The sequence below is a fragment of the Sprattus sprattus genome (genome assembly GCF_963457725.1).
Source record: "Sprattus sprattus genome assembly, chromosome: 3".
NCBI lineage: Eukaryota > Metazoa > Chordata > Actinopteri > Clupeiformes > Clupeidae > Sprattus > Sprattus sprattus.
In genome coordinates this window covers 1,612,755-1,639,637 of record NC_137922.1, presented here as the reverse complement: position 1 = coordinate 1,639,637, position 26,883 = coordinate 1,612,755, and the positions used below count along the sequence as shown (strand labels likewise).

Below are 26,883 nucleotides of genomic sequence, written 5' to 3'. Positions count from 1 at the left end.
AGAGGCCTTCAAGGGGTAGAGGACAGTCAGGATTGTGCTGAATGAACAGTGTTGGATGACTCATTCCACCATGGAGAAAGTCAAAGGGGAGAGGTGTCCTGAGTCCCGCACAGAAAGATGACACACATCATTTACTGTTGCCATAGATCATGACGAGCAAGAGAGAGCACACACCTGAGCTAAATGAAATTCAGTTTTGTGGCAGCTATGTATGCAGACTATCTTGAATTCCATGCAGGCAGCCATGGGATGCCATTAGGAGGGAAGGACTGAGGAAGGTCATGCACCCTCTTTGGCCGAATGCAGACTAAATGCACGCCTTGGTTCTGAAGCATCTGCAAAGGTTTCACAGTGCATAATGACAGACAAAGGTGACCAAAGAAAGGTGATCCGGAAGTCAAGGTGAGAGATAAAAAAGCATGGGAATTTGAGCAGTACTCAATCAAGGTCTTTTTTTCTTGACGCTCTACAGTACAGAATGACATGGAGGACAAACAGATGCCGTATGCTCTGTGAAGCCGACCTTGTTGGAACAAAAGTTTTAATGCTGAAATAGGCTAGGATTGCATGGCATTTCCTGGTGGGAGTTGGGTATAATCTTCACAGCATTGAGAAGTTCAGCATTAATTCTGCAGTCAAGTTGAGGAGTGGTTGGAATGCAGTCTATCTCAACCCAAACCTAGGAACTTAATACAACCCAAACCTGGGAAGTACCCAATGAATTGCAAAATTAACATCTTTTCTTGTGCATAAGTAAAATGAACAATTACCATGGCAGGCAACTTCTCCCTCTCCTACCTTTACCTCTCTCTATGTACAGTATCATGTTACTATGTACTACTACCTCTCCTACCTTTACCTCTCTCTATGTACAGTATCATGTTACTACTACTCTCCTACCTTTACCTCTCTCTATGTACAGTATCATGTTACTACTACTACCTCTCCTACCTTTACCTCTCTCTATGTACAGTATCATGTTACTACTACTACCTCTCCTACCTTTACCTCTCTCTATGTACAGTATCATGTTACTACTACTACCTCTCCTACCTTTACCTCTCTCTATGTACAGTATCATGTTACTACTACTACCTCTCCTACCTTTACCTCTCTCTATGTACAGTATCATGTTACTACTACTACCTCTCCTACCTTTACCTCTCTCTATGTACAGTATCATGTTACTATGTACTTCTACCTCTCCTACCTTTACCTCTCTCTATGTACAGTATCATGTTACTATGTACTTCTACCTCTCCTACCTTTACCTCTCTCTATGTACAGTATCATGTTACTATGTACTTCTACCTCTCCTACCTTTACCTCTCTCTATGTACAGTATCATGTTACTACTACTACCTCTCCTACCTTTACCTCTCTCTATGTACAGTATCATGTTACTATGTACTACTACCTCTCCTACCTTTACCTCTCTCTATGTACAGTATCATGTTACTACTACTACCTCTCCTACCTTTACCTCTCTCTCTGTACAGTATCATGTTACTATGTACTACCTCTCCTACCTTTATCTCTCTCTATGTACAGTATCATGTTACTACTACTACCTCTCCTACCTTTACCTCTCTCTATGTACAGTATCAGGTTACTACTACTACCTCTCCTACCTTTACCTCTCTCTATGTACAGTATCAGGTTACTACTACTACCTCTCCTACCTTTACCTCTCTCTATGTACAGCATCATGTTACTATGTACTACTACCTCTCCTACCTTTACCTCTCTCTATGTACAGTATCATGTTACTATGTACTTCTACCTCTCCTACCTTTACCTCTCTCTATGTACAGTATCATGTTACTACTACTACCTCTCCTACCTTTACCTCTCTCTCTGTACAGTATCATGTTACTACTACAACCTCTCCTACCTTTACCTCTCTCTATGTACAGTATCATGTTACTACTACTACCTCTCCTACCTTTACCTCTCTCTATGTACAGTATCATGTTACTACTACTACTACCTCTCCTACCTTTACCTCTCTCTATGTACAGTATCATGTTACTACTACTACTACCTCTCCTACCTTTACCTCTCTCTATGTACAGTATCATGTTACTACTACTACCTCTCCTACCTTTACCTCTCTCTATGTACAGTATCATGTTACTACTACTACCTCTCCTACCTTTACCTCTCTCTATGTACAGTATCATGTTACTATGTACTACTACCTCTCCTACCTTTACCTCTCTCTATGTACAGTATCATGTTACTACTACTACCTCTCCTACCTTTACCTCTCTCTATGTACAGTATCATGTTGTACTACTACCTCTACTACCTTTACCTCTCTCTATGTACAGTATCAGGTTACTACTACTACCTCTCCTACCTTTACCTCTCTCTATGTACAGTATCAGGTTACTACTACTACCTCTCCTACCTTTACCTCTCTCTATGTACAGTATCATGTTACTATGTACTACTACCTCTCCTACCTTTACCTCTCTCTATGTACAGTATCATGTTGTACTATGTACTACTACGATGAAGTTGTCATATTACCTCTCTTTGGGTGCCTACGATGAACAGGGTTCATATCTTAGTTTCTTCCCTTACCCTTACCTGAGTTCAGAATCCCAAGGGCTCTGCCATTCCAACGCCTTCCCTTACTCTAACCTTGGTTCATATATAATTCATACCCTTACCATAACCCATGTCTTCCAAACGGATCACAACACCCCACCCCTCACCCTCTCCTTACCCTAGATAGCCTGAGGCATGGACTTGGAGCATGTCTTTGATGTGTAAGTAATGGTCAGTTCATCATTTTGTGTGTGTGAGAGACTGATTTTCTGATATTCTGTTTCTAACATGTATCTGTTCTCTCTCCCATACATTTACCTCTTGCATGCTGATGGCTTGTGATCAAATTGTTCCCCATCACCATAACCTAAAATATCATGTACACATATAAGGCAACTTGGCTCTGTCCACCCACTCTGTCTCTTTTCTTCCTCTCCTGCTCTGGTCTATCTCCACTGTGGGTTGCTGGCGCAGTCTTTCCAACCGATCTACTTGCCAGCCTATTTACCCGTAACATAAACAAATTTCATTATTGTCATAGTTTTCATTCTGTTTCATTGCTCTGCTTATCCTAATAATAGTAACCTTATGAGAACACTGTCCACCCACTTTGCTGTTCTACAACAAATACTACAACTGAGTGCTGGCTCTCTTCATTGTTATCCACTAATAATTCTAACCCTTCTTTTAAGTTTCATGGAATCATGTATGTATCATATGCATGTGCATGTGCCTGCGCTTTTTCCATCTCAGTTTCTCAAACCAGCTGGGCTGAGGTTCTTCAAAGTCTTTATAAGCAAGGCTCAGAACCATAACTCCACGTAGGATGGTCAAATAAACATTAAAAGTACATCGTGTGAATCCACGTTTAAATCTGACATAAACTATGAGAACATTATTTCCCCAACTGCTCAAATGAGGCTTAAAGGCACCCAGTGCAACTTTCGAGGCTTAAAAATAAACATTCAATTTCTAGTCTTTTTTACACGTAGTAAGTTTCAATAACTCCATACCATTACATACCGACATTCAAGCAGCAAAGATGATACGTCGTTGTGTGGTGAGAACTGAGCCGCCATTTTCTTTATTTTTTGTAACCTACAATAAATAAAGCAGGCTTCCAGTCAATGGAAAAATGGCTTCTCCCCACCGACGATTGTTGTTGTTTATGATTTTCTATCAGTTCTCACCACACAACGACGTCTCATCTTTGCTCCTTGAATGTCAATATGTAATGGTATGGAGTTATTGAAACTTACTACGTGTAAAAAAGACTAGAAATTGAATGTTTATTTTTCATTGAATGTTTACATAAAGTTGCACATGGGTGCCTTTAATAATACTTTATTCTTCATGTTGACTTGCAAAATGTGCATGCAATTTTGTGGCGTGGCTATTAGTGTGGCATTAAGTTTAAATAAACAGAACGTTCGGGGGAGTTGAAAAGGTCAGTTATGCCATTTCCAACCATGTGATTGGCTCTCTATGATACAGGGCAGGGCTTCCAGTCCAGTTACAAAACTGACATGTTTGGCGTGACGGATTCCCTCCTATTTCCCCCATTAATTTCCCCATCAGTGATCAGTTGTCTCCTGTCTTATAACCTCTCTGGTTCTGTTCAAGGTTTCTTCCTATTTAAGGGGAGTTCCTCACCCCAGTCACCTTGGTGTTTGCTATTGGGGGTTCAGACTCTGGACTTTGTAAAGCACCTGGAGACAATTTCAAATTGATATTGGTGCTAAATATATAAAACTGAATAGAATAGAATTGATTTGAACATGTTTAAGCAGCAATAAACTTTGAAAGAAACTTTTCCCATTTTTATTTGATCTAAATGTTCTCTTCACAATCGTTTGAGCACTCCAGAAGCGCTGAGGGGTCACAGCTCCAGTCAAAAGTTCTAAAATCACGTATAGCATCTTGCTGAGCTGAGTTTTAAGCTCTTCGTGTTTCTCACAATTACATGTTCCATTTTCAACATAATGTCCTACCTCTGAAAGGTAATTCCGCTTCTCGTCTAAATTATCCTCCTAGCAACAGCTAAAAACTCTGCAGTGTTCTGGATGGCATGGAGCGAGAGAACGGTAGCTATTCGTTTCAGTAAATGCCATGCCAGCTGAATGCCATCTGCAAAACGTTATCACAAAGTCCCTCTTTCACCAGATATCCCTGCTGACAGCATTTAGGAAAGCACATATTGTATTGCAATTTGTCTGTAATTATTTCTTCGCAGGCTAACCTTTCCCTTCCACTTGCACATGTTTGATTAAATGTCATGTCATTATTCATCATCAATTTATCTGTGTCTTCATCAATAATGAATACCAAATCTCACCCGTTTGAGTGCCACTGGCCGACAGACTATTTGCTTAGTTTAATGACAGGCCAGAGAGCATCATCACCCAGGGTGGCATGACCTACTCCCACACAGATCACTGCAGAGTCGTTCGGAACGAGTTGTTAGCGTCTAGTTTGTGGTGTAACAATAGCAGGCTCACAGGTATTGAACATAAGGGGGAGGCCACGCAGAATTTATATAATAATAATTTATTAAAGGTAATAGTTATAAAGGTATCTACTAATTATAGCGCACGTGTGGTGAATGTCAGTGCTGTGAATAGAACCAAAAGATGTGGTGTAAGTCAGTTAACTGGTAGTATAAACAAACAGCGACGATAATCCAACTCCAACACCAAACGACAATTCCGATTCCAAACACGATTCCAAACACGATCCTAATCCACAGCTCAACGACCTATCCACAGCTCTCCCGAATGCAGTCTGGTCAGGGCTTTTGTAGCCCATCCATCCACTGCTACACCTGCCTCCAATCACCTGCTTCACCTGTTCCCAATCACCTGTTTAGAGAAGGAGACAGGACAGGCATGCACATAACATGGGGGCGGGGACTAGACCGCTAGATCTAGACTAGACCACTAGATCGTAACATCCCCCCCTTAAGAAAGAAGCCCACCCAAGTGGGATTCTGCATTATCTAAAAAAAAACATATACCTATAGCATCATAATCTAACCAAAAAAAACAGCCACCATAACTCATACTGGGGTCAGACTATAATTTTTCTCTCTTTTTCTTTTTTTTATACCACCCCACGGGACAACGCATCTGCCATTACGTTCTCCCCACCCCGAATGTGGTGAATCTGCAAGTGGTAGGGTTGCAAGAACAACGCCCAACGCATCAGGCGTTGATTTGGATTTTGTAGTGTCTGCAGAAATGTTAACGGATTGTGATCCAAGTACACCACTACGGGATGGAATCCCCCACCCAAATATACATCGAAGTGCTGCAGAGCCAAAATCAAAGCCAGCGCTTCCTTCTCGATCGTGGAGTAATTGAACTGGTATTTATTGAATTTCTTAGAAAAATAACATACCGGACGGTCTATTCCCTTCTCGTCTGTTTGTAAAAGCACCGCGCCTGCCCCAACCTGGCTGGCATCCACTTGCAGTTTGAATGCTCGGTCAAGTTGTGGAGCAGCTAAGACAGGCTCCGTGCTGAGCAGCAACTTGGCATTGTCCAAGGCTATCTGACATTCATCAGTCCATTTAAACTGAACATTTCCCTTCAATAAATTCGTAAGGGGTGAAACCACTGTGGAGAAATTAGAACAGAATCCCCGATAGTACCCAATCATGCCCAAAAATCGCATCAGCTCTTTTTTTGTTGTGGGAGGCGGGAAATTGTCAATGGCCAGCACCTTGGCCCGCACCGGCCGTACCTCTCCCTGCCCTACCACCTTCCCCAGATAGACCACAGTAGCCTGCGCAAACTCACACTTTGCCAGGTTAACCGTAAGGTTAGCAGCCGAAAACCTTTGAAACAACTCAGACAGTCTGGATAGGTGCAAAGGCCATGTGTCACTCACTGTAACGACATCGTCCAGATAAACAGCACAACCCTCCAGCCCCGATATGACATGATTCATTAGGCGTTGAAAACTTGAGGGGGCGTTTCGTAACCCAAAACTCATTACATTGTACGAGTATAACCCCGACGGAGTCACAAAGGCCGAGATCTCTTGCGCTCGCGGCGTCAACGGGATCTGATAATAACCCTTAAGGAGATCACACTTAGTAACGTATTTTGCGGCCCCTACGCGATCTACGCAGTCTTCTATTCGGGGAAGGGGGAAAGAGTCCGCTTTAGTTACCATATTCACCTTGCGATAATCAGTACAGAACCTGAATGTCATGTCCGGCTTTGCTACCAGCAAACACGGGGACGCCCAACTAGAATAGGATGGTTTAGCCAGGCCATTCTCCAGCAAATACTGGACCTCGCCTTCTAGAATTTTCTGCTTCACCGGTGGTGCTCGGTAAAACCGCTGTCTAATGGGAGCAGCCTCCCCGACTTCTATGTCATGCGACATCACGTTAGTGCATGTCGGTACGTCGGAAAATAAAGATGAATACGATGAAATCAGTGCTTTCAAGTCACCCCTTTGCTCCCCCCCCCATATGACCCAACAGGCCATCGAGATCTTTTAGCATCTCGGAATTCTTGAGACGAGGTAACAGTAGGCAGTCATCCGGAGAAGCTTCCTCCTCCCCCTCAGCTGCCACACTCTGAGGGGAGGAAACCGCCTCCCCGACTGCCAGCGCCGCCGAGCCAACCCCATCTCCGTTTTCCTCTGTCCTGTATGACTGAGAGTAATACGGCTTCAATAAATTGACATGAAATAGTTGAGATTTCCTACGATTTGGCGCAGCAATTATATAATCCCGCTCGGTCACTTGACGGACCACCCCATAAGGTCCGGAAAACTGTGCACGAAAAGGTGAACCAGGGATTGGAAACAATGCCAACACCTGGTCCCCCGGACTAAACAGTCGCAACTCTGAGTTACGGTCGAAATTTTCTTTCATCCGCCCCTGGGATTTCATCAGATTCTTTTTTGCACACTGCCAGGCCAAGAATAACCTACGGCGAAAACCATGAATATAATCAATCAGATTAACTGGAGGATCTGAATCCTGCAAGCCATCTTTTAACACGGACAACGGTCCACGAACTGTATGAGCGAACACTAATTCATTTGGGCTGAAACCCAAACTGTCCTGCGAGACTTCCCGCGCTGCCATCAGCAACCATGGAAGGCCATCTTCCCAATCGCGCTGTAGTTCCAGGCAGTAAGCGCGCAGCAAGTACTTTAACGTTGAATGAAAACGCTCGAGAGCGCCTTGGCTCTGAGGGTGGTATGCACTACTCAAGCTATGCTTCACTCTAAGTTGCTTCAGAACCTCAGCAAACATTTTTGACGTAAAATTGCTACCCCGGTCAGACTGTATTACTCGGAGAATACCAAAGACAGAAACAAATTGAGATAGGGCCTTAACAATTGACTTCGTATTAATGCTTCTCAATGGATATGCTGCTGGATATCTTGTTGCTTGGCACATTACTGTTAACAAATAGATAGAACCGGACTTAGATGCAGGCAGTGGACCAACACAGTCAATTAAGAGATGCTCAAACGGTTGGCCCACGGCTGGAATGGGATAGAGAGGTGCGGGCTTAATAGCCTGATTCGGTTTACCCGCTATTTGACAGGTATGGCATGTTTTAACAAATCCTGCCACATCACGCTTCAAACGCGGCCAATAGAAATGTTGGAGTAACCTGGCATACGTTTTCCGCACTCCAAAGTGCCCCGCCCCCTTCCCATGTGCTGTCTGTAACACCAAATCTCTGTACTTTTTTGGCACCACAATTTGTAACAACGTCTCAGTCAACTCCTCACAGTAAGATACAAATTTACGTACAAGCAAACCCTCCAGAACGAAATATCCACGCTCCGAACTTGGCATTTTGTCACCGGCCAACGCCCCTCCAAATAACTCCCCCAATCCCTCATCCTCCTTTTGGGCAAGAATGAAATCGTCACGATCAAAGAATGAAGGTAGGTTAGTAGCCTGACGATGTCATACTCATGATTCTAGTCAGAATATGAGTCTGATACCGAACCTTTGGGCTGTGATTATGGGGCGTGTTTCAACGAACCAGGAAAGAAAATGCCTATTCGCTGAATTGGATACCTAGAACCAATCAGAGCAACGTAGTAGCCTATTACCATCTGATAGATTAAACTTTTACCTGATCCCGTAGGAAGGACGGCAAAAACATCTTTTCAATCGACAAATGCCTTGATCGCGTTTCTCTGTTCCTCTTTCAAAATGAATGCGCTGTCAATGTCTGTTGAGATATGCCTGCTCACGTTAATTAATTAGCATTAAGGCTACAAGCTACAGTTAGTTTCAATGGGTTTTTTGTGTACACGTTAGCAATGATCTAACAATAATGGTCTAGAGAGCTTTAGTTAAGACAAAAAATACTCTGCAACATTCGTGTTGCACATGCACAACTAACTGAGTCAATGTAGACATTAAAAAGTCGTGTAGATAGCTTAATTCACATAAAATATTCCCCACTAAGCACCCGAGAAGCGGCCATCTTGGTCGGAGTTTGAATCTACCGGTTAATTCAACTCAAGTGTTGGTATCTGTCCATCAACGTATAAAGCCCGCCCTGACAATTTGATTGGTCCGGTTTCATCCTACCGATGAAACTCTCTCCCAATTAGCCCAGAGCCAGACCAAATCTCCCTGACAACATTTTTTGTGGGCGGGGTTTGGGCTGGTATCCAGGCTAGTAGGTTAGGTAGCTGTGGAATAACACGTATTTGTTCTGACATTTTTGAGCCCTGCACTGTTTGTGTGCGACTCTTCGCCCGCGTCACCGCACAAGCCGTGAATACGTTAGGAAACTCTGTGACACAGTCCTCCTGTTCATTTGCCTCCATTGGCTCCGTGGATACTACTGGTGGTGCTGGCCCGTTTGCCCATACACGAAAGCCAGCCACAATATTTCCCAAAATAACTTGTACTCCTGGTAGAGGCAACGCAGGGCGAACCCCAACAATCACTTCACCCTGGACCAGATCTGAACTCAGCATAATCCTATGCAGGGGAACCGACATAGTGTGCATTCCCATGCCCCGAATCAGTACACATTTCCCCGTACTAGACTGAAGAGAAAATGGTAATACGTCTTCAGCTACAAAGGTCTCGGTAGCACCTGTGTCCCGCAAAATTCTTACAGGCTTCTTCTCAGAGCTACCGACCAACGAAATAAAGCCCTCCGTTATGAATGGGGCATACCCCTCCACGACCTGCCCATCAGTGGATTCAGAGACGCACTGCCCTGGTCCAGAGGGATCAGGCACCTCACAGCCTGAACCCTCCGCAGGGACAGTGGCATGTACCTGCACTTCTCCTGTGCGGTTCCACCTACGAACCGGGGCTGCACACCCCGCCCCTTTTGCAGAGTCCCATTTGGGAGGATTTTGCCATTTCTTATCTCCACCCTGGAGCAGTGGGCACTCTCTCTTCCAGTGACCGTTCTTTAAACAATAATTACATTTTTCAGTGTCCGACTCACCGAGATATGACGGCCTTACTCTAGCCCCAGGTGGACCACTTCGATAACTGCCTCCCCGAGTGGTCCGACGTTCCTCGCGAATATAACTAGATGTGTGTGTTAAGTTATACTCATCTGCGAGCACTGCAGCCTCCCCGGCAGTCTTAACCTTGTGTTCATTTAAAAAAATAGCCAGCCTTTCAGGAACAATATTTTTAAACTGTTCCAGCACCATCAACTCCCTCAACTGCTCATACGTGTCGACACTAACTGAAGAACACCAACGATCAAAAAAACCCACCAGATCTCTCGCAACCTCGGCATAGGTTTGTCTTTCAGTTTTTCGCCAGTCTCTAAACCGCTGTCTGTAGAACTCCGGAACCTGTTCGTAAGCTCTCAAAACTGCCTCTTTGACCCGCTGGTAATTTTTTCGGTCAGTCACAGACAGGGCCACAAATGCATCTTGCGCTCTCCCAGAAAGGACCGTTTGTATTAAAAGAGTGCGCTCTGAGGGCCTGATTTACTAATATGCGAGCGCTTCTTAATCTGCGTTCGCAAATTAACGCACGGTGTTTTTGCGCATTTTACTTGGTATTTATCAAGCCAGATCTGCGCTGGGCAAACTGTGCTTACTCCGCCCTTTAAAGAGCCTGATTTACTAAGATTGATTTGCGAACGCATCTTTGCCAGGCGCACATTAACGCACGGTGATTCCCCGCATTTTCCGTGATATTTATCAAGCCAGATACGCGCTGGGCAATCATTATTTAGCGCACCGTTAAAAGACTGGAGAACTTGCCAGCAAGTTACTGCCACCATGGAGATTCGAGGAAGAAAAAAATAAGGTTCAGCGAATAGATAGCGAATAGATAGCGAGATAGATATATTGGTTCACGTTCGCTCAATCACTGAACCTGATTCAATGGGTTATATTGTTGTTTTGCCCGCCATCATCTACAGCGAGATGTTTAAAAGAACACGATTATAAATAAAATGCTATTGGTGGCATTAATGCATAAACTGTCTATTATAACAATATATATGTGCACATGGCGAGATTAATACATTCTACAAGGGACATGGGTTCACTACAATATATCCCCACTGAAACAAATACATTTACCAAGTAGACAGGCCTCTCCAAAATCACCGTTGCTCAATCATGGATAAATGGCACTATTCCGAAAGATAAAACTGTCATGGACAGACCACTTCCACGTAAGTAATGGTCATGTTGGCATCACATATGACCTGGACATTCATTGAATATGTGTGCTTTCTGTTTCGGTAAACGTGTTCGCGGATTGAAGGTGGGACTGTTTGCATGTGGGTGCGATCAATTTCTCCAATTACGTTCGGAAAGTTTAATTTCATATATATGAATATATGAATTATACGAGTTGAAACAAATATTTCTGTTCGCTGTCTCTGTCTATGTCTTTGCCTTGCTGCTGCCATATCAACGTTTTCAGACTCAGTGGAAATGCGCTTGGTTAAGACGTGCTTTTATGAGGCGGAGAATTAGCCTGCAAATCAGAGATGTGCGCTCGCCGGGCAGTTTAGTAAATACCACGCAGTTCATCATTAGGCACACTCCTCCCATTAAATAGCGCTACACGCCTACGTTACCACCCACGTTTCCGAACCATCCCACCTGTTTGCAGGTACACACCCTCAAAGCGTTAATATGCGCTGCGCCAGCTTAGTAAATACCGTTTTTCGTTACGACCGCTATTTTACGCCAGAAAATGGGCGCAATCCTGTTAGTAAATCAGGCCCTGAGTCGTTCCAATCCCGCTCATCTGCAATCCCTTCAAAAATAGAAAAGAAAATGTCGGGATCCCGGTCATTGAACTTGGGCAAGAACTTTATCATAGTAGATAGGTTCTCTGCGCCAGCCCTACCCGATGACCCAGAGGATTCTCCGCTTTCTCTCCCCCAATTCTACCGTCGGCTATTAACCTCATACGCTCTCTCTCTACGTTCAGTTTTTCGAACTCTAATTCCCGATCTTTTTCCCTAGATGCCTCCCGCATTTTTAGCAACTCCATTTGCTGCGCAAAACTGAGAGCGCTTCCATGCGAAGGGGCACCTACATCTGCGTGCGTTGGGGTAGACGACGCAGTTGGATTACTTGGATAGGACCTCACAGCTATTTTCGACCTCTCAAGCAACTGCTGTCTTACGGCATTCATTAACTCCTTTTTATTTAGCTCCTTGGGTAATGAGTGGCCAAAGTGGTAATGTTCTGCCACAAGTCGAAGTTGAGCTTTCGTAAGCCTGTTAAGATAGCCCTCTGTAGGCGACTCGAAAAACTCCTCCATTTTCACAGCTACACAACTCAGGCTCAGACGCAACAGTGCAAACCAGCAATTAAGCGCAGGTGTCGGACCCCCCCAATCACAAACCCCACAGACTAGAGCTGCCCCGATCTAACTCAAAAACAGTTCTCGCTATTTCCAAAACTAGTCTTCAGTGTGTTCACCTGCAATTGAGCTGATAAGCAACCCCAGCGCGTTCAACACCACCATGAAAAACAATAAACTCTTACAAGAAATGTCAAAACAACAAACAGCGGTAAGCGCTCTTAACCTACCCAGGGCTTTTTGTTCGCTCAGTAGGTACTCACCTACCATCACCACCCAGTTACCACCACACCTGCCCCCAATTATTACCAGCCTGCACACAACGCGTCTTACCTGCAGCGAGAACCAATAACTGCCGTCACTTCCAAAGGTGACTTTTACTCCTCCACGGCAAGCCAACGACAAAAAAAGAAGTTTACCACTTTCAATTTCCCAATTGTTCCGCGTGGGTCTCCCCAAATTACAATAGGCCTACCTCCTGCTGCACTGGCCGTTTCCGCCTGTCAGCATCTAAGACCAATATCACGATCTATAAATTCTCACCAGATTCCGGGAAAAAAAATCTCGTCGAGCCCCCACATGTAACAATACCAGGCTTACAGGTATTGAACATAAGGGGGAGGCCACGCAGAATTTATATAATAATAATAATAATTTATTAAAGGTAATAGTTATAAAGGTATCTACTAATTATAGCGCACGTGTGGTGAATGTCAGTGCTGTGAATAGAACCAAAAGATGTGGTGTAAGTCAGTTAACTGGTAGTATAAACAAACAGCGACGATAATCCAACTCCAACACCAAACGACAATTCCGATTCCAAACACGATTCCAAACACGATCCTAATCCACAGCTCAACGACCTATCCACAGCTCTCCCGAATGCAGTCTGGTCAGGGCTTTTCTAGCCCATCCATCCATTGCTACACCTGCCTCCAATCACCTGCTTCACCTGTTCCCAATCACCTGTTTAGAGAAGGAGACAGGACAGGCATGCACATAACATGGGGGCGGGGACTAGACCGCTAGATCTAGACTAGACCACTAGATCGTAACAGTGGCAAAACTTCAGAAAATATCCTTTTGGTTCAATGTTTTCTGAATTTGTTTTAGCATTTACTCACCGGTTAAATAATACAAATTTTCGAGTGTAAAAATCGTGGGGTGTACATTCTGTACAAAAAAAAACACAATTTCGCCTCCTCAAATAATAGAACACATTATGTGTTCTCTTCATTTTTTGATGTGTACCTCATAACACACATCACATTTCCTATAATTCATAAAATGGCTGGCACTCACAGTTCTTTAAGGGCTGCAATTACAAGTAAAGAACTGCAGAAAAGCACATATCTCATTAAGTGTGTCAGAAAAACAGCAGTTTGGTGAATCATTCCAAGTGTCCATAATGTGTTGAAAGGTGAACGCATGAGTGGAACAATATGACGAAAGCTGGAGGATTACTGAAACCTTTTCCAACCTTTGTGTCGCAACCCCCTCGTCTGATTGGGTTTTTCTGCCATCTCTTTTTCTCATCTGCTCTGGCAGATAAGCTATATGTCACACCGCTGGTCTGTATTGACACATTTCAGCAGAGGTTATCTTTTTCTATTCTCACAGACTCACAACCAAATGCATCTATGAGTTCTCATAAAATAGTTTCACTCCTTTACTTTTCGAAAACTCATCGGACTTGATATTTCTATAGATGTTTATTGTCATTTAATTCACATGTTTTATGTTAAGGGCTGTTTCAAAAACTGATGGAATAAGTATATGCTTTATACAATTTCATATAAATATACATTGTCAGAGTGCAATGGTGAGAGACTAAACAATAACAACGTAAACCTATTTTCCAGTCTGCACCTGTTTTATCAAAACATTACTCCATGTCTCCTATGTAGTCACAGTTCAGCTTAAGGTCTGAATCTGTCAGAGTCCTTTAAAATGATATTCAGCTGTGGTCTGGTCGAGCATTTCTTGCTCAGTAATGTTAAGTTGCACTTGTCCTTAGACTCTGAACCATCATACAGAAGGCCCTTGATGATTCCGTGATTCTTAAAAGGCAAATGAACACAAAACAAGAGTTCCAACAAAAAAGGTCGCAGGAAACACGTCAGTTGCTGTTATGGCTGTGGCAGATTTGTGCAGACTATTGAGACTAAGTGCTCATGTGTCTGCTTATTAAGCCCTTAACCCTCCTAACCCTCAATTTGACCCCACTTAATGTTTAACATCTCTAAATAAATGATTTCAATCATTTAGTTTCTTCATATTTAATGACTTTTCCTACTTTAATGGGGACAACTGGGTAAACAGAAAAATTAACATGATGATATGTTTTCAATGTCCTGTACACAGGGATGAGATTTTTTGCTGTAGGCATAAGTGTTATTTTGGGTACATTTTACCCCAGTCTGTTAAAATTGTTTAAAATAAGAAATATCAACATTTTACACACATTGTTACAATTTTTATTTTTTTTTGCTTTTAATCAGACAGGAAAGGGAAGGTAGACAGAAAATGAGCTGGAGAGAGAGGTAGGGAGTAGGATCAGGAAATGAATGCAGGTCAGATTCGAACCCAGGGCCCTGTAGGTGTTCAGGCCCATACATGGTCAGGGATGCTGCTTGCGCCACATTATTACTATTCTTGATAACAGAAATAGTTTTTCATTCCAAATGTTATAGATAACAACAATATGTACTTAGAAGTAATATAAAGCCATGAAAACAGTGAGATTTTATTGTTCAAATATCTGCATATTTCTCCATAGTAGCGTAACAGGTATTCTGGATGGATAATGGGGGCGGATGGGGATGTTATTTTATTTAAAGGGCTATTTTAAGTTGTCAACAAACAAACATAAACGTGGGTAACATTTTTAGTTATAATAATTTTCTGGAGGTTTAAATTGCTATGGTCAAATTGACACAAAGGAAAAAAGATGTTAGTTAATTTGACGGTAACAGGAGGGTTAAGTGCTCTTAAGTGAAGCATGGCAAATGTTCAAGACCATGCTAACAAACCATGCTAACAAACCATGCTAACAAACCATTACACCACACAAGTATTACCTGACTTGGTTGTAGTGGCACTCTGTGTGGTTCTGAGTCTTCTGTACCACAATTTTGAGTTCAGTCTTAGAAACTATTAAAGGCACAATATGCAACAATTATGCTTCAGGATTAGGGTTAGGATAAGCAGTTTAACCTTAAAATAACAGCTTAAAAAAAGGGGCGCTACAATGACTTTTAATATGGAGAATTGCGTCCGTGCCAATGGCATAGCAGGGTCGATAGGCATATAACTGCTTTCTGTAGTTTTGCCTGCCGATGCCCGCCGACCTGACTTTGATTACCTTCTGCCGATCTAGTAAGTAGCTTATTTGCCGTCTTGCTTAGTCTTGTGTTGCACATGATTGATGTTTGACTGTGTAAGGACAGTCGTTGAGTAATTAGTTTGTCATAATGTCAAAGTCAGCACATTTCAAGAGATTTTGTTAGTTTTAGCTGCTAGCATACCTTTAGCGTATAGCTTTTAATCATTAATGCACCTTTAATTGACACACGAGTGAGACAAGTAAATCTTCAATACAAAATGTTTACTATAAAACGTAGAGTTGCAAGTTCACACAGTCAAAAAACTATGTCGCTTCCAATATCTCTGAGCTCAAATCTAAACTAAAAGTCCAACACACAGGTATTATACTGACGTAACGTCATCTGATTTGAAGCTTACAATCTGACAAGTTATTCAGCTTTTAAAATACAATACTAAATGACATATATACATTCTTTCAAATCCTAATGAAATTATTTATCTTCAGTCACCCTTTTAAATCTTTTTTAACTAAATTATCATAACAGATGAAATCATGAATTTGGCTCTTACACTTGGGAATATGTAAACAAACTGGATGATGTTATCCATGTCTAGAAATGACTACATTCTGTTTAGCACAATTATCTTTATTGTTGAGTGAGAAATGCATTTATTAGGTGTGTTCTTTCATTTATGTTACAATGTGCGAAAAGGACACATATGTTATCCCCACACCACCACTGCACTGATTTCCCTACATATCAGCTGGTAAAGAATTCTCAGGAGCTTGCTTACTTCAATAGAATTTAATTGTGCGGGGTTGAAGACCAAATTAGACACAACGGTAATGAATGTCTGATAAGCTCGCCTATAAGAGTTACCTATTAGAGTTAAAAGGTAATGACAGACCACTCGACCTATTCACGGTTTCCTGTCACATAATCAATAATCATCTAATCATCTCTCTCAGAACCTCAGGTTCCAAGCTAATTGAGCTCATTCAAACGATGCAGCTGTTAGTGAAACTGACCGGTAGTAGTTTGTTCACTGACACATTTTAAGTGTCTCCAGATTCCCTTCATCAGACAATACACATTGTGGGGTCACGGCCAACATAGCAACAGCTTAGATGGTTGTGATTAAAGGGGACCTTTGACAATGACAAGTAAATGAAAGCTTCCACATGCTTCCATGTGGGGATTCTCAGCTGCTGCTCCCTAGGATTCCCGGAACAGCAGGTTGGTGGTGCAGTGGGGACATTTAAACTCATTTTTGATGCAAGTGGAAAATGGTGCAATCAATCAAGGCTTTCAGACCGTTCATTTGATATCGAAGCAGAGATCACCTCATGGGGTTTGACCCTGGCAGTACTTAATCTAGGAAATTACAGAGGAAGGAGCACTGGCCGCGTCTCAGCTGAGTGAAGTGAATGACATTGTTAAACCACAGCATTGCCGCATCATAGTAAATGGCTCTACAGTATAGAGGATTGGGGTGATTACATGTTTTCTTCATTTTTCCTCACATTTAATGATTAAAAAAAGAATAAACAGGATGTCTCAAAATAGTCTACCAACCAGGGAGAGGTCATGTCAGCCACAACAACATCATTAATTACTCCACACTTCCATATTGTGTAAGGCAACCTGAAGTTGCCAGGCAACAATTTCTAATGAAACAAGACCTGGTGCCAATAACACACCTAATACAAGATTTCAGGAGATAGCAAACACAGATAAGATTATGATGCTGAGACAAATCTGATATTTTTTTGAGCAACCCAAATTGTCATAAATACATTGAGACAGTGAAAGGAAGCTCAACCGTAAACATGTGACTTCCAGATGTGATTTTTAGCAGGATGCTGAGCTGTAGATTCGTAGAAGAAAAAGTACATGTCCATCACGAGGTAAGCTTGAGTCTCGACACTGAAGCTCAAGTGGTGCAAGACATGGAAATGGATCAGTCACTACAAAAGCCCACAGCAGGGTTCATAACAGGCTGTCCTTGAGATAAGAACAGACACACACAGACACACACAGACACACACAGACACATACGCAGACATCTTCATTTTCTCACACTCACAGACCCTGAGATAAATCGGACAGCCTTCTTCTCTTTTATAGGAGACACTGCTGAGAGGCTCCAACGGCTTGACAAATGTCACTTCTCTCAACCGTGTGCAGTCCATGTGCCGCTGCTAATCCCGACCATCAGATCCTTAGCTGTTTCTCTGTGTGTGCTTCTACTGATGTCGATCCATGGCTCTTGCCTCCTTCCTCCCAGGCATCTATCATTTAATCCCCCTGTCAGTCAGTGTCAGTCAGGGGCTAACACCACCAAAAGCAGTCAGGGATATGAGAGGTTTCCCATGACACAGAAAGGGAGAGATGGAAATTGCTCTCTGGGATTGGTAGAACACCAAGATGTGATCGGCCTGTGCATCAGCTTTCAACAGCCCCACTCATCTGACTGTGACTCCAACTCAACAAGGAGCTGACAAGTTTCTACTACGTACTTAGATTTGGCATTTGACTTTCGCATGCATATCCCTGCTGCTATGTATGTGACAGAGATCTCAAAACCTTTTCTGACTTTTCTGAGTTCATACCATCCAGCATTCCCTTTAGACTACAAAACGCAAAGACATAAAGACTACATGGAAGGAAGTTTCTTCTATGAGTGCCACAGTATTAGTTCTGCATAAGAGTCGACTGTAAGTGACAGGAAGGAAATCATTAATCCTCTACTGTACTGATTCTAATCTGTCCTTGCCAGCAGGATGTTTTAAATGCCAGATCCTCAAAACAAAACAACACCTCATTGCAATACAAACAGTAGTTATAAACATCAGAATTCTTAGACATTCGTTTAGACAAACAGGAGGATTTACAGTATGTGAACAAAGCAATTTACAAACATTGTACACGACATGAATGGTAAAAACTTCCATGGTCATTCTTCTGCAAAATTAGTTGTGTTTGTTTGTAAAACAAAACCACCACCACCATGGATAGCATTGTATACAATCACTGAAATAGAATGTAGGAATATAGACGTGTGTTATAGGTCGGACGTTTGCTATAATATCTCAAGAATGTATTAATTGTATCTCAAATTAATGGAATCCTTATGGAATAATATTGCCCAGATGGATTTAATTGGGCTTCGACGGATTAGCAAACGTGTGTTACATCGACATCTACTGGACGACTGGGGTACCATTCTGATAAAACAAATATGCAAATGAAACAGTGTGTGGGATTAAACTGGACTGGGGCATTTGATAATCCATGATCAGTGTTTTGAATACACGTTAAACACAATATTCAGGACAATCTGTTTACGTATAGGTCAGAGAAATGGATACGAAAACATCCGTGTAGACAGTATTCTGAGACTCGTTTCAAAATGTTTTAAATAACATTAAATACGATAAAACATTCCATACGATTTCTATTATTCTCCATTAACTCTAACCACTTAAAACAAAAATAAAATAAGGCTACTTGTCTCTCCCTGGACTCAAACCCATACGCAGAGCACGTATGGTCCTGACGAGCGCTTCGATAGGTCATGATAGTATTGAAGTCACTGCGCCATCTACAGCTGAGCGTCAAAACAGTCCTGCCCTCTTCTTGGACAGCAGCACCGATGAATGCGGTTTTGTGAATCAGCCAGCCGTCTCCGAATCGTCTGCACGAGAGACTGGGGGAGACGAAGACAAAAGATGGCTGAGTGAGAATGAGACTGCCCAGCTCTGTGCTTGTTTCGGTCTCCCTGTTTACAGCTGAGACGACGGCTGCGTTATATCTGAGCACCACATACCGCTCCGCGGGAGACAAGATTTGGCAGGGTTTCACGCTGCTCTTCACGCTCCTTCCGTCAGTCCTCGTGCAGCTCACCCTGATATTTATCCATAGGGACCTCAGCAGGGATAGACCTCTCGTGCTTCTGCTACATATACTGCAGCTGGGACCGATTATCCGGTAGGGTGTGCCTCAAAAACAATCAGTAATCTGCTAACACTCACAGACATTACATATGTACAATGGAGAATGATTCTGGTGTCCAAAAATGGGGTTCGACGCAAAATCTCCGATTGCCTTGTTTTCAGTAGTCCTTTTTTTTAAACGCGGGATATGTAAATGTTGGTGTACAACTGAATGAATGCAGTTTGTGTCTTCTTCTGCTGCGCATACACATTACGTGCGGGCTGTTTGTTTACCATGCTAGTGTCGATCAACACGTTAGTGTAGTAATAGGCCTACTAGTCATCATAACGTAGACTCACTCCCTCTCGGTCGAGAGCTCTGAGTGTTATCCTGCAGAGTTGTTTACAAGGCAGTGCTCGTCATCCGGCTTGTCACCCTGCTGTTTTAATCTATTACATGAGTATTGTGAGCTGCTGGGGAATATCACGGACCGACCTCGGGCAGACTATTTCAGCCCAGTCCACCACAGAGACAATTTAACTACACCTTGTGCTTAAAATAAGACAAATTGCATCTAGTGAAGGGATTCGACCCTGATGCCCCGAGACCATTAATGCCGTCTTGTTCGTCTCGTTTGTAACGTAACGATTGCTCTAAAAGCCTCTCTCTGTTTCCTCCCAGTAAACCATTTGTCCACAATAGCATTATGTGTGACAGGTTGTTATTGATGATCTTTTTTTTAGCCTGTGCTGTCCACTGAGGCTATTTTCAGTCCGATGGTCCATTTTTTATGCATGATGCCGTCTATCAATAGGGACTAGTGTTCGGTGGTCTCCCTGATTAGTGGTCTGTAGATGAATATGTGGCTATTAGCATCACCTCAGCTGTCAGTGGACAAGGGAAAACCCTGAGTCAGTGTTTTATCCATGGGGTGGGCTTAATTCCCTATTATCGGTCTCTCCTCTTTATATTTGCTCAGAAATGCTCTGTACAGTTAGGACATGGTATGTTTAGGGGGGATTAGATTCCATGAGAATTTTCACTTTTGGTTTCAAAGTCAAACTGCCCTCTTTCTCTTAACTACTTGAGAATTGAGAGCTTATCAAGAACCAGAGCAGCCAAGTGTTTATCTGGACCTGGGCACGCGGCCCTCTGCATATTAAGCAAATTAAATGGGCACTTTGCCCACCCCTGGGGCCTCAACTCTAAGTGGCAAGCTGCCCACTCTGGCTTGGTGGTTAGGGCTGCCACTGCAGGTGTCTCAGATTACAACACAGATTTACGATCAGAAGCCTCACCTTTCCTCACGTAAACACTGCAACCCAGCCACACTGAGCCTGAAATAATGTCTTTATTCAGTATTCTTTATGTCCTCTAACATCTTACGTTGAAAGTCAAAGCAAAATATCTAGGCAAAATGCCTGTCTCGATTCTTGTAAATGAACTACCCATTAAGAACGACTTTCATTTAGCCCAGTGCTGGTTCCTCATGACCTTTTTGCCCTCATTTGTAGGTGCCTGGATGCCTTCTGTATCTACGGCAGCGCGGGCACGTTTGAGGAGCCGTATGTCACCATCACCCGGAAGAAGCAGATGCCCAGGGGGGGCCAGTCGGAGGAGGTGGAGCAGGAGGTGGGCCAGGCCGAGGGCAAGCTGATCACCCACCGCGCCGCCTTCGCCCGCACCTCCGTCATCCAGGCCTTCCTGGGCTCCGCCCCGCAGCTTACCCTGCAGCTCTACATCTGTGTGCTGCAGCAGGGGGTGTCCGTCGGGAGAGGTACGTCGCGTCCTGTCTATATCCCTCGTCCGGGATATTTTTATTTTTGAGTTTTCGTCTTAGAGACATAAAAAGAACAACCATGGAAACATTGAACCCTTTTCTAATATTATTGCTGAGGTCTTCTAGAATAGAATGATATATTCCATTTGTGCATCAATGTTTTTAGTTAAGCAAAATGTACAAAAACATCAAGGCATGTCAGACAACTTAGAAAAGTCTAAAAGGCCTTGGACCTTAGAGTGTTAATGTCCCGTCTCACGTCCTTGCAAGAGTCCTTGCAAGAGAGTAGTCTGTGATTAGTTCGAAGCAGCCAACACTTTGGAGATTGCTGTCGCCATGATTTGCTGAAGTACACCATACATGACATGTATTCTGTTCTGGAGACACATGACCTAAAGCATCACGTGGGAAGTCTTGGAGACAAGGTAGAAGCAAGGCTACACATGTGGCAAACTGTGGCACTGATGAGGAACTACATAATCACCATTTTGATAAGGAATGCTCAGTTGGTTGCATATACGAGATGCAATTAGAGAGCCACTTCCTATTTTCCCTTTCCCCCACAATGAGAGATACATTTTTTTCTGTTAGGTTGCACAGAAAGCTAGCCATTAAGACCAATAACTCTTGACATTTCTTTAAGCTGTCACATAGAATTTTTTCCTACAGACAAGACATCTGTTCACCAAAGCTATCCATCTTCTACCAATCAATTATCCGGACTTTTCCAGTCTGTGCCATTCTCTGTTTCATGTATCTGGGCTTACAGAGGGAATGGGAACTCCTTTGGTCTTGATTGGGCAGAACATGTCATAAAATATATTTATTTTTCATTTCGGGGACTGTAAGTAGCTGCCTGTAAGCTTTGAATAGCCCTCATAGGAACTAGGACACAGGGCATTAGACGGAGACCAAGACTACAATAGAATGACTTGAATGATTTGTGTTATGCATATCCAGGCACAAGGCACCTTACAATACCCCATAGATGTATTTGTATTGTAAGCAAAGATTTCAGAAGATTCATGCAGAAACATGTATCATATTTAGTAAAATAATCAGCAATTTTATGCAATTTTAAGTTTAAACGTACACAGTGAAAATCACGTAAGTTCATCCAAGAAATACTTGAAGCAAAGGTTTTTTCTTTCCTCAAATCCATAGTTGGCCAGCGAATCGATATCCCTTGCCGCATCAAGAGTGAGAGGCAGTAAATTACCACAGAGTATATGGATTGGGGGATGCTTCAAGCAAAGTCATTAAAGAGGATGAACGGCATATGAACTGGCTCCCAGTCCTGCCCGGCGACCTAATAAACCATAGTGAAATGGAGGACTGTAACTCAAAGCACTGATTATTTCTGTCTAGCTCTAGGAGGAGGTGTTCCTCACTTTCTGTCTGAGTGTGATTCATTCACACCTTCTCTCTCACCTCTGAAGCTTAGCTTGAATATATTTAGGCAAATCACAAAGGCCTGTGTGGTTGAGAATATTGTTCAATCAAGTCCAAATCATCCTGCTGTATGATGGTGAAGCTAAGATAAATCATCAAAGACAATACATATATATATTAAAGATTATTCTGCTTATGAACTGAAATAAACAGATAATTAGCAGAATGATCAAAATCCTTCACTTCCTGCTGATTCTCCCTGCCCCGTTTTTTCCCCCTGAGTGTGTTGATTACCAGCCCATGTGTGAGGTATGACGTAGTGGTGTTACTTTCACAACACCTGCTGACAAGCTCCCTCCTGTGTTTGCGTAGTGACGTAGAGGCACACTTCCACAGAGGTCACCACGGCAGTGTAAATAATCTTATCTCTTAACGGTGTTCTTTTGCCGCAATTTACTGGAGCACTTTAGCGGAGTCAACAAACTCTGCCCTCTGTCTGATCTGCTGACTGTAATAACCTTCAAGGAAACTGCTGCCAGGAAACTCAGAGTTTATAGCTACGGGCCTATTATTACTTTATTATTTTATCTGGAATGCCACATATTTTCAAGCCTTGATAAAACATCTAGGTCAAATTGTAAATGAATACAGTACTGTATAAGAGTTAATTATGTTATCATCTTATAACTAAAGATTAACTTGTAATCAGGGTGTCTACTTTTTATTTACTGAAGAAAAAAGGCAAAGCCATTAATGTGTTTCCAGACTATTGACTGTCGCTGTAGGTATGCTAGCGTCACTGTGGGTATGTTAGTGTCACTGTGGGAATGTTAGTGTCACTGTGGGAATGCTAGTGTCACTGTGGGTATGTTAGCGTCACTGTATGTATGTTAGCATCACTCTAGCTATTCTAATTGTCTTCTTCAGGGGCCCCCAACATGCACTCTCTGCAGGCTGTTGTCATAGTACACTCCTCTGGTGTGTAGGATTACTGGCAGTTGTTATCTGGCGCTGGCAGCTGTATTTGTGTCTTATCAGCGGAGACACCTGATGCCTTCTGTGATCACAGCTGCGTGAGACACAAAAGATTGGGAGGAGAGGGGAAGTCATCTGAACGGATACAAGCCCTCAACGGCACGTCCTAGAATGGCCGGGGAGATTGTACATTTGGGGGTTGTTTATAAAACGATGAGATGTGGACCGAAGCTTAAGCATAAAATAGATTAGAATTAGTAATCCTCTCTGTCTGTCTCTCTCCCTCTCTCCCTCTCTCCCTCCCTCCCTCCCTCCCTCTCTCTCTGTCTCTCTCTCTCTCTCTCCCTCCCTCTCTCCCTCTCTCTCTCTCTCTCTCTCGCTCTCACTCCCTCACTCAGGATAGGATGAGCTGCTTAGGAAGCCAAAACACAAAACAATAAACACAATTTGAGCGCGGTGCAAACAAACGCCCTCCCCTGGTTCAAGCTAGGTGAGATTATCACACAGGAGTCTCTAAGGGTTACATGAGCACCAGAGCTGGGCCTTTCTACAGTGCAACCTAAAGGCTGATTTATGCTCGGTTACGTAAGCGTAAGCGCAAGCGCAAGAGCACTCCCACCTCACCTTGCGTGCCCCTTGCGCGACTTTTCACGTCTTGCGTGCGTCGTCCCCCTTTTTCTAGACTTTTTCTAGACGCCATTTTACGCAAGCCTATTGTTCTGGGTGTGAATTGCTTGGCAACACCTCCAACGCAACGCGTAAGCACCTAGCAATTCATACTCCCTTTAGAAGCATGCAAGGGCCTTAAGCGCTCCTCAGTTCTCTCTCTCTCGTCTCTCTCACACACACAAACACACACACACACACACACACACACACACACACACACACCAACCTTAGCGCTCCTCAGTTATTTTTAGAATGAAGAGACATGAAGCTGTCAGAGAAGGGCAATCCAGAGTTTGCCAGTCACTCACCCACCCCTGCTGAAGTGTTTGCCCCCCCCCCTCCTCCCCCCCCCCCAGGGCCGTGGCTGCTGAGCTTCCTTCCACACCCATGTGTCAGGCATGTTCCTAAAATTAGAAGCTTTTGTCAACTTGCCAAATTGTGCTGTTTTGTTTTTAACTGTGTTGCATTTAGATCTGGAGTTGATCATATGGCATTGTCATTCGGTGTTTTGAAGCCTTTGTTTTGAAACATTTATATTTTCTTTTTTTTTTGTGATACATTTTTTATCGAAACCATTTCTGCATTTAAGACATTCATGCAGTTACGACATGATAGACAAAAAAGTATGTCAGAACATGAATTACATTTTTTATCTGGTTTACACACATTTATACGACGATATACTTTCTTTCTTTCTTTCTTTCTTCCTTTCTCAATCTTTAGGCACACTGATGGTGATCTCCTTGCTGTCCATTGTGTACGGCGCACTCCGCTGCAACATCCTGGCCATCAGGATCCGTTACGACGACTACGAGGTGGACGTGCGGCCGGGGGCGTACCTGTGCGTGTTCCTGTGGCGCAGCTTCGAGATCGCCACGCGCGTCACCGTGCTGGTCCTCTTCAGCTCCGTCCTCCAGATCTGGATGCTGCCGGTGGTGCTGGTCAACTTCCTGCTCTTCACGCTCTACCCGTGGGTGACGTTCTGGCGCAGCGGCTCGCCCTTCCCGGAGAACATCGAAAAGACGCTGACGCGCGTGGGCACCACCATCGTGCTGGCGCTGCTCACGTTCCTCTACGCCGGCATCAACATGTTCTGCTGGTCGGCCGTGCAGCTGCGGCTCTGCGACCCGGACCTGATCGACAAGGCCCACAGCTGGCGGAGCGTGGCCGGCTACTACGGCCTGCGCTTCGTGGAGAACGGCGCGCTGACGCTGCTCTGGCACGCCTACCAGACGGACTTCTACCGCGCGGTGGACGTGCCGGTGCTGGCCCTGCTGCTGCTGCTGGGCTACTCCGTGGCCATCTTCTTCATGTTGCTCTTCTACCAGTGCTGCCACCCGTGCCGCCGCCTGTTCACCAGCAGCGTGAGCCAGGGCGTGTGGGGGTGCTGCGGCTCCTCCTGCCTGCTCCTCCAGGGGCCTCGCTGCGTGGGGGCCACGGCCGGGCCCATCCAGGCCAAGGCCTCCCTGGAGCACTCCCACCTCACCGACGTGGACAGCAGCCCCGGGGTGGACGTGACCTACGCCACTAACGGAGACCCCAGTAATGCTTGAGTTCAAGCGGAGAATAGAGTGAGAGAGAGAGAGAGAGAAAGACTGAAAGACTGAAAGACTGTTTGATAGGAAGAGCGAGTGGCAGAGTGTAGGCATCAGGGCCATGTGTAATGATGAGCCAATGAAGACTGTTTGCTTTGCCTTGACCACACTAGCCCTACACCACTAACGGAGACCTCAGCCAGAGCTTCTCCAGTAATGCTTGAGACTCGACTGAACAAGCGCTCCTTGCAGAAGAAGAGAGAATCAACAGAAATCACCATGAATGCTTGATGAGCCAATGAAGACTGTTTGCCTTGCCTTGACCACACCATGCTGGACTGTATGGGGGAGCCTAGGACCCTGATTCTGCCCTTATTTTGGACTTCAAAGGGTTGGGTCAGGACGGCAGTGGCAATCTTCATAGTTGTAACCCTTTCCAGAATGCATGTGAGCTACATTGAACCTATGCTTATGCTAAAGTGCTGCTTTTGTTCATGTGATGTCAGTGTGTCTCGTTGTGGTTGTTTTTGTCTTATTTAAGCTGTGATGTATTTATTTAATGATTGTATTACACGTTTTCATGAAGGAGAGGCATTGCCATTTTAGATGGTCCACTTAAAGCACACACTCAGGTTTCTTCCAAGGGTTTTCTGGCTTTCTTAATTCAAGCATTTTCATCATAAAAAGGGCACTATTCCATGATTGAATGCTTTCTACTAACAAAACAACCATCTAACCATTACATTTCAGTAAGTATTAACGGACCATCCACTTTTTAGGGCCTTACTTTCAGACACGTATATTTGCATTATTAGGATGAATAGTCCACCACTTGTTTTATTCGAACATTCTGACACGACACAGACTTAGACGTTGAAAAACATTGACCTTTTTTTAAATACAGAG

The 26,883-nt window shown here is 43.6% G+C and overlaps 1 protein-coding gene across 1 annotated transcript; it reads left to right on the top strand.

The window, feature by feature from the left end:
- Positions 1-19,357: 19,357 nt before the first annotated feature.
- On the top strand, positions 19,358-26,208 carry xk (X-linked Kx blood group (McLeod syndrome)). The gene is made up of 3 exons (XM_080834471.1): positions 19,358-19,680; positions 21,141-21,403; positions 25,166-26,208. Exons 1-3 carry the CDS (start codon positions 19,436-19,438, stop codon positions 25,993-25,995), a joined length of 1,338 nt encoding a protein of 445 aa, XP_080690597.1. The 5' UTR covers positions 19,358-19,435; the 3' UTR covers positions 25,996-26,208.
- The last annotated feature ends 675 nt before the right edge of the window (positions 26,209-26,883 follow it).